Genomic DNA, 9,463 nt, shown 5'->3' on the forward strand with positions numbered 1-9,463 from the left:
CCATAGTAAACCTAGGAAATTCATAAGGTTTTATTCCTATTACAAGTGGGAGGTGAAAAACCCTAATATGAAAATACTTGACAATCTAGTCGCCTCTTGATGTGTCACCTGCGCACAGGTGTGCTTGATCGTAACCCGTGTGCTGTTGTGCGCTCGATCGCGCATGGGCGCTTTATGCTTTGTCTTCTCTGGTAATGCACTCGATCGCAGATTCCCTGCGATCGATCGCACTATTAGGGGCTCCAACTTTTCCCAATTTCTCTCTTTGAGCCCAAATCTTTTAGATTTACTCCATTTTATTCCAAAAGCCTATAAAAGCATGGAAAACACATAAAGGAACTAAAATGGCATGAATTAACTAAAACAAAAGGATTAAAACATGTAAGTTAAAGGCTAAAAATATAAATATTTTAGCACTTATCAGTCGGAGCTGTATGGGGCTTTCAAAAAGGTGTGGGGGCATGGGTTTTCGAGATTTCACTTGCTTTAATACGGCCCTTTTGGCAAAGCAGTGTTGGAGGATATGGAAGGTGCCGGAGAGCCTTATTGCAAAAATTATGAAATCCTAGTATTTTCCAGAATGCTCAATTTTGGAAACCCAATTAGGAAGAAAACTGTCGTTTGCGTGGAGAAGCATACAAAGCTTGTGCGATTTACTTCGAGAAGGGTGAATATGGAGAGTGGGGTGTGGTGAAAAATACTTATATGGCAAGATAGGTGGATTCCTCAACCTCACTCTTTTAAGATTCAATCCACGCTGTCTCTTCTAGCTCCTACAGCCACTGTTAGCAATTTCCTAGATAATGCGCCACTAGGGTGGAATCATGCATTGGTGAACCAGATTTTCTCACATGAGGAGTCACAACTCATCCTCTCTTTACCACTCAGTGGCTCACAACACGATGATGTTCTTGTATGGAGAGTTACGACAAAGGGGGTTTTCTCAATATTTAGCGCTTATTATATGCAAAAAGAGGTGGAAAAGGCGACTCAAGCTAAAAGTTCACATGGGGTTAGCCTAGTGTAATTTGGAAGAAGCTATGGAAACTGTCGATCCCAAACGTGGAATTTTTTTTTTATTTTTTGATTTTTATGGAGGGCCTGTCATGAAATCCTTCTGATTAGAGCAAACCAATACAAGCGCAAAATTATCGAGAACCCAAAGTGCCCAATCTGTGAGTTAGAAGATGAAATGGTGGCCCATGTCCTTTGGAATTGCCCTTTAGCTACGGATGTCTGGGGCGTAGGGGAAAGGATATTCCAGAAAAGCTCCTTTCGTGATCGAACTTTCCTACAAGTTGCTGAGAAGATGTTTGAAAGGTGTGATAGAGAGGAAATCCTCCAGTTCGCAGGCATAGCGAGGAGTCTATGGTTAAGGCGAAATGAAGTTGTACATGGAGGTCCTTTTGCCTCTCCAGCAGCAGTTGTTAAGTCTACTACGGAAGCTATCTTGGAATATCAAGCAGTTCAAGTGGTTGGAGGACTTACAAGCAACATGGTGAGATCCGCATAGTGGGAGGCACCGCCGGTGGGCTGGCTAATGGCAAATTGGGACGAGTCAATCAATAAACAGCAAGGAAGGTGGGGAATGGAGGTGATCCTGAGGGATCATACGAGGCAGATGATAGCGGCAAAGTGCTCCTCTCGGCTGGGAGGCTTAGACCTAACAATGGGTAAGGCACTAGCTGCTCTAGAAACCATTCATTTTTGCAGCAGGTTGGGCCATGACTGGATTCAATTTGTGGGCGATGCAAAGTTGGTGGTGTAGGCGGTGACATCAAATGAACTAGACTGGAGTAATAAGGGCCACATTATTGAGGCTATTAAGACAGCCACCCGATCCTTTTCCCACTGGAAGATTTTAAATGTGACAAGAGAAGCAAAACAAAATAGCTCATGTTTTAGCAAGAAGGGCATCACAACAAGGCATGGAAAATGAGTGGTTCACTAACCCATCGGAATGTATTAAAGATCTTCTTGCCTTTGAGCAAGGTGTACCTGTCATCTTGAGATAATTAATGAAGCTACTCCAATTTTCTTTCAAAAAAAAAAAAAAAAAAAGAAATTAGCCATGAACAATTTAAGGCTACAAAAAGAGAATAAGATCCTCTCTATTTCACTATTAGATTTAAAGTTGATACATTTAACGATAAATATAAAATGAAGATTACCATAAACTTTAAATTCTATTATTCATTTAAAATTAATGGTATCTTTTAATATTGGGTTTGGCTTATATTCTGTTATTTTAATAACAGATATACTGTAGTTTAATCAACGGCCAAGATTGAATTTTTTAAAATCTCTCTTCATTTTCTTTTTTCTATTAAAAACTTCTAAAATTAAGTCAACTTTAAAATTTAATTTTAACTATTAATTAAACTAAAGCATACATACTGTTATTAAAATAACTTCATGTATATCGTACCGATACCAAGAAATGGCGTGTGTTAAAAAGAGCCAATACTCTTGAACAATTACGGTTTTACAGCCTGTTTATTTGCTTATTATTGGTTGTCTCTCGCGGTCACACTTTTGGTGAGTGTTGACTGGTGACAAATCACATGAATAAGAGATATATATATATATATATATATTCCAGTTTTGGCCCAAAAATATAATAAAATCATAAATAAGACTTTTCATGTTCTTGTATCTGTAGTTCTGTACCCCAAAATTTAAAAAATAAAATAAAGATAAATGATAATTTACAGCGTGTAAATCCGGTTTTAAGATTGGATTTGTTTAAATGCACGCTAACGGTTCAAGGCATAGATGGGTGACGGTTAACAGTTTCTAAACCCAAGAAAAACGGCGTCGTCAAAGCCTGGCCTTTCTTTTATTGATTCAGACTATTGACTTTCTAGTTTCCATAAACCCTACTCCTCGGTTCTTACTCTCAGATCTCACTCATTCCGTGTCACGGACTCAGTGTTCAAAATGCCGAGTCGATTCGTTCTTCTTCTCTCGCTCACCGCTCTCCTCCTCTTCTCCTCGCTCACCCTAACGCTCTCCAAAGACGTCGAAGATGACGACGAAGACCTCAGCTTCCTCGAAGAACCCGACGACAACTCCCACCACCACCTCCAATCAGATCCGGGTCATCCTGAAGATGATTTCGTCGATGATGACGATCTCGAGGACTACACCGATCTCGACGAGTCGGCGTACAAGGACGAGTACAAGGAGCCGGAAGTGGACGACAAAGACGTCGTCGTTCTGAAGGAAGGGAATTTCAGCGAGTTCGTGGAGAAGAATCAGTTCGTGATGGTGGAGTTCTATGCGCCGTGGTGTGGGCACTGCCAGGCGCTAGCGCCGGAGTACGCGGCTGCGGCGACGGAGCTCAAGGGCGAGAACGTTGCATTGGCGAAGGTGGACGCGACGGAGGAGAGCGATTTGTCTCAACAGTACGAGGTTCAGGGGTTTCCGACTGTGTATTTCTTCGTCGACGGGGTTCACAAGCCTTATACGGGGCAGAGGAACAAGTAAGTGTGTTGAATTGCGCTATAATTGAGGTCTTTTTGTTTGAGATTTCTAGTTCTGGCTCTGTTTGGTTGCTGAGAAATCCGTTGGACTAGGGGGAAATACATTTTAATTTAAAAATAATAATTCATGAGTAAATCGTTCTTTTTATTTGAAAGTTTGAAAATGTCCTATTCTAGATTTAAATGAATAAATCTTTCCTCTTTTTTCTTTATTTTTATTTATTTATTTTTTTAACGTTAGTAATTGTTTTAATCAAATTCATATGATATGTAAATTATTTTTGTGAGGATGTTCCCTAGATTGAAGTGGTCTGAATATGAAGTAATAAATTTATGATAAGAAGGGGTCTTGTTGTTGTTTCTATCATCGTTGTATGTGCGAAGGGCTGCTGACTTTCTTTGTTTAAATTTCAGAGATGCTATAGTGACCTGGATTAAGAAGAAGATAGGACCTGGTGTTGTCAACATAACCACATTGGATGATGCTGAACGCATATTGACTTCCGAAAATAAAATTGTTTTGGGCTACCTCAGCTCTTTGGTGGTATGTTTTTGAATCTCTACCATATCTTAGTATTTCTGTTTTCTTGCATTTCTTGAGCTAAATTGGACTGGTGACTACATATATACAAGATCATAGTAGGCTGATGTTCTTTCCTTTTATGCGTCGCTAGTTTTGTGAAAAATGCATGTGCTTTTGAGTGTTGTAATATAGAGGGGATTAGCGTTAGTAGAAGATTTTCCTTTATGGTTATTACTTACAAATAATTCTCCAGGCCGTGAATAACAAAGTAGGAAGTTTTAGGGGAACTATTAGATTAATGCTAGATGCACAAAGAGTGGTGCAAAATCTATCTCATGAAAATCTTTTTTCAAATATGTTGTAGCTCATATGCAGGGTACTCTACACAACAAATGCATTGGGGGGGGGGGGGGGGGGGTTGTTGTTTGATACACGTGGTGTGAAAGCTCAACTGCCATGTACACTTTATAAGAAGATTTATGGGGAACTTTTAGTACATTTGGCATTTTAATATTTATATAGCTAGAGGCTAAATTCATATTGGAAGAAGCTCCTGTAACTCTTGTGATTGGCTATTGCTGTGATTTCGTGACGAACTCTGAGCTGCCCTAATAACGTAGGGTCCTGAGAGTGAGGAGCTTGCATCTGCTTCAAAGCTTGAAGATGATGTCAATTTTTACCAAACTGTCAATCCTGACGTGGCAAAAATTTTCCATGTTGACCCTGAAGCCAAACGCCCTGCTTTGGTCCTGCTTAAGAAGGAAGCTGAGAAATTGAGCTACTTTGGTTAGTTTCTTTGTAATTATAATTTTGGTTGCAAATCTTGAATTAAATTTGTGTCGATGCATCGTTTTAACAATTTTTCATTTTTCAGATAGTCAATTTGTGAAGTCTAAAATAGCTGAGTTTGTATTCGCCAACAAGCTTCCTTTGGTTACAACTTTTACTAGGGAAAGTGCCCCTTTGATTTTTGAAAGTCCCATTAAGAAACAGGTAAGTGGGTGTGTATGCTGTGTTAATTTTGACTCTAGGTTATTGTTTTGTTTGAAGTGAAGAGTTTAACAATCTCTGATTCTCTCTCTCTCTCTCTCTCTCTCTCTCTCTTCTATTTTCAGCTGATGCTATTTGCCGCTTCAAATGATACAGAGAAGGTTGTCCCAGTATTTCTCGAGGCATCAAAATCTTTCAAAGGAAAGGTATGATCACATACTTTTAAGATTCTCTGCATGAGTTTTGAGAAATAGTTGGAATGTATGCAAGGAAAGTTTTAGTGTTAACAGGGGTCTCAAAACCACTCTTTAAGGGGTTTTAATTAATTCTATTATTTGAATATGAAGAATGGTTGGAATGAATACATGGAAAGCTCACTAGCAACCAATGTGGTTCTTTTTTTATAGTATTTTCCATTTTGGAGAACAAATATAAAAATTTAAGGAATCCAGTATATGAGGCAACATGTTTTTACCATTGAGGGATTATCCTATAAACTTTGTGGAGTTTGTGTCTTAAAAGTGAATTAAAAGAAACAATCAATTGGACGATTAAACTGGAATCAAGAGGATTGGGTGATGAAAGTCAACTTACTGATGTATGAATGATATCTAAACCTTTTTTTTTTTCTTTCCTGCCAGTGATAGCCACATGCATTATTCTGAAATCAGAAATCAAATCTAAATTTCCCATGTACTTAATGTACTTCTTTTAATGGTTAATTGCAGCTTATCTTCGTGCATGTGGAAATGGATAATGAAGATGTTGGAAGGCCTGTTTCAGATTATTTTGGTGTCAGTGGCAATGATCCCAAAGTAATCTTTTCCTACCTTGTTCAATCTGTCTTTTTCTTATATTCTTCAATTCGGTAGCAGTGCAGTAGAATTGAGTTTTTTTTTTGTACATACAGGTTATTGCGTACACAGGAAACGACGATGCCAAGAAATTTGTACTTGATCGGGAACTGACCTTGGAGAACATTAAGGTTGGAACTCTCTCTCTCTCTCTCTCTCTCTCTCCCACTTATTGTATGCATATGTTACTGTACTTAGGAATAGGATTGGATTTGCTTAAGTTGCTTTATTGTATCTTTTTAATGTGCTTGGAGGAGGCTCACTATTGGCTAAAGAATGTGAATGTTTGGTTCCTCAGGCTTTTGGGGAAGACTTCCTGGAAGACAAGTTAAAACCATTCTTCAAGTCAGATCCAATTCCTGAGACTGTAAGTTATCTTCATTTTTTTGCTGATTGATTTGTCGCCGTGGTCCTCTAATCGAACTTACATTCTGTATTCCGATTGACTCAGAATGATGGGGATGTAAAGATAGTGGTTGGGAATAACTTCGATGAAATTGTTTTGGACGAGTCAAAGGATGTTCTCCTTGAGGTATCATCAGAATCCAATTAAAAGCAAATATATAATGTCCATCTGTCTGTCTATGGGGCTAATTTTAGTCTATAACTGCAATACCAGATTTATGCTCCTTGGTGTGGGCATTGCCAAGCCCTGGAGCCAACATACAACAAACTTGCCAAACATCTACGAAGCATTGAGTCTCTCGTTATAGCAAAGATGGATGGAACAACAAATGAGCATCCTAGGGCTAAGGTAATACCAAAGTCAAATCTATGCCATTGGTTTTTTTATGAAAACTAAATACCCAAATGGAAGAGAAACTTTGTTCTGAAAATCTGTTCGACCGTTTTTGCAGTCTGACGGCTTCCCCACGCTTCTCTTCTTCCCAGCAGGAAACAAGAGCTTTGATCCAGTGAGTGGCATTCAAAAATTTATCTATTCTGCTTTTGTTGATTTCTATATAATCATATAACTATATTTGGTTCCTTTGTGTTTGCAGATCACGGTAGACACCGATCGTACAGTGGTGGCGTTTTATAAATTCCTCAAGAAAAATGCATCAATCCCTTTCAAGCTCCAGAAACCAACTCCAGCACCAAAATCTGAGAGTTCTGATGCGAAAGAGAGCCATGAGAGCAGCACCAGTGATTTGAAGGACGAGCTATGAGGATTTTAATCGCATGACAACTGATAAAAGTATCTTTTATCTGCCATCAGCGAGGTAGAAAAGAAATAGTTTTAAGACGAGGATAGAGTAAGTCCCTACCCCCAATCCCCCAAAGAAAAAAGAAAAAGAGAAAACACAAGGGTATTAAGTTTAAATTTTGCATTTGGAACATTCTACGGAAAAGTTTAATAAAAAGCCCCTACCTTTAATTTTCGGGACTACTTTGTTCAGGACTTTCTCAATTATTTTTTTTTTTCCACGCATTATTTCTTTTTCGGAAAATGTAATCCATGCTCGTGCCGTATTACATGGGTGTCCTGGAGTAATGATATTATGAACACCGGTGTGCATGACCGGTGATGTGGCACATGCCACGTTTGACCTTTTTTTTTTTTGTTTTTTGGGTGCGCATTTCTTTTGGTCAAAACATAATAACCCTCTCCCAAATTTTCATTCGTGCAAATTTCCCTCCAAATCCTTCCTCCTGCGACAAGAGCTTCCTCTACAACCATCGACAGCCACAAAGAAAAGAAAACACCCCTTCCTAGCTTTTGATGAGAGAGAGAGAGGAGTAATCAGGTTAGAGAGAGAAAGAAAAACCCAAGCTAGTGAGAGAGAGTGGTGCAGTTGAAACACTGTGGCTTGGAAACTAACAAAAATTGAACTAGCGGAGTGTAAAACTAGTGAACTCAAGAATTGAGAGAAATATTTTCTTGTGAATTTTATTATAGCATATACTAACTGCTAACTACATAACAATAAGTTGTTATTTACAAATCAACTTAGCAGAAAGAATAACTACTCTTCAACAACTTAACTAATCAGAAGCAGTTCAAGACATCGGAGTGCGATCGATCGCGTGTGAAAGCGATCGATCGCACTAACAGAGAGTTTATTATTTCTTCTCTATTAGTGCGATCGATCGCATTTATTAACAGTACTTGATAGCGCTCGATCGTAGTTACAGAAACTCAAAATACTTTGAGTTCCTGATACTCCCCTTCAAGATGGATGGTGAAGATCAAGTACAGACATCTTGGACAATAGATTAGTAAACAATGCAAAACCAAGAGGTTTGGTGAAGATATCTGCCAATTGATGATGAGATGGAACATGCAAAGTCTTGAGTAGCCCCAACTGAATTTTCTTACAAACCAAATGACAGTCAATCTCTATGTGCTTGGTTCGTTCATGGAAAATAGGGTTTGCAGTAATGTGGAGTGCTGCCTGGCTATCACAGAAAGCAAAGCTAGCTTTTGATAAGGGGCTTGCAAATCATCCAAAAGGGAAAACAACCTTGTTAACTCACAAGATACAACAACCATAGACTTGTACTCAGCTTCAGCAGATGATCTGGAAACAGTTTGTTGCTTTTTGGATTTCCAGGATATCATAGAGTCACCAATGAATACACAGAAACTTGTGATGGACCTCCTAGTGTTAGGGCAACCAGCCCAATCAGAATCAGAAAAAGCCTTAACCTTGAAATCTAAGATAGCTGGAAAAAATAGCCCTTGCCCTGGAGCAGAATTAATGTAGCTTAAAATCCTATGTGATGTATCTAAATGTGGTTGGTAGGGTTTATCCATGAATTGACTCAATGTTTGAACTGAGTAAGATAAGTCTGGTCTAGTCACTGTCAAGTGAAGCAATCTTCCAATAAGGTGCCTATAGCTTGTGGGATCATCTAATAGAGGACCACTACCCTTAGACAACTTCACATTTTGCTCCATTGGAAATTTAGCTGGCTTAGAAGCTAATAAACCAGAATCTTGTAACACTTCTAGGGCATATTTCCTTTGAGAGACAGAAATTCCCTTATCTGATCTAGCAATCTCTAGGCCTAAGAAAAATTTTAAAATCCCCAAATCTTTGAGATGAAATTTTTCATTGAGAAGAATAGTTAGAACCTTGATTGCTGCAGGATCATTGCTTGCAATTGCAATATCATCAACATACACCAATAAAGCAATATAAGAAGACCCTTGAACCCTAGTAAAAAGGGAATAATCTGACTTTGCTTGAGTGAAACCAAGACTAAGAATTGTGGTAGAAAGTTTAGCAAACCACTGTCTTGATGCTTGTTTAAGGCCATATAAAGACTTTGTTAATCTACACACCTTTGGCTCCCCCTTAATCCTGAAACCAGGTGGCATGGTCATGTAGACCTCTTCATCAAGATTCCCATGAAGAAACGCAATGTTCACATCCAACTGATGGAGAACCCAACCTTTGGCAGTTGCAATGGCTAATAGGGTTATGACAGTGGTCATCTTTGCCACAGGAGAAAACATCTCATGATAATCCAACCCTTCACTTTGAGTATAACCCTTGGCAACCAACCTTGGCTTATACCTTTCAATACTACCATCAGCATTATGTTTGATTTTGTATACCCATTTGCAACCAATGGGATGTTTATTGGCATGCAAATCAGTAACA

General features: G+C 38.8%; 1 protein-coding gene across 1 annotated transcript; it reads left to right on the plus strand.

Moving 5' to 3' along the window:
• Positions 1-2,853: 2,853 nt before the first annotated feature.
• On the plus strand, positions 2,854-7,251 carry LOC132164411 (protein disulfide isomerase-like 1-4). The gene is made up of 12 exons (XM_059574918.1): positions 2,854-3,485; positions 3,900-4,029; positions 4,629-4,794; positions 4,883-5,001; positions 5,124-5,204; positions 5,727-5,813; positions 5,909-5,983; positions 6,151-6,219; positions 6,304-6,384; positions 6,472-6,606; positions 6,710-6,766; positions 6,854-7,251. The coding sequence occupies exons 1-12, from the start codon at positions 2,941-2,943 to the stop codon at positions 7,019-7,021; spliced, it is 1,713 nt and encodes a 570-aa protein (XP_059430901.1). The 5' UTR covers positions 2,854-2,940; the 3' UTR covers positions 7,022-7,251.
• The last annotated feature ends 2,212 nt before the right edge of the window (positions 7,252-9,463 follow it).

The sequence above is a fragment of the Corylus avellana genome, chromosome ca10 (assembly GCF_901000735.1).
Source record: "Corylus avellana chromosome ca10, CavTom2PMs-1.0".
Classification (NCBI taxonomy): Eukaryota; Viridiplantae; Streptophyta; class Magnoliopsida; order Fagales; family Betulaceae; genus Corylus; species Corylus avellana.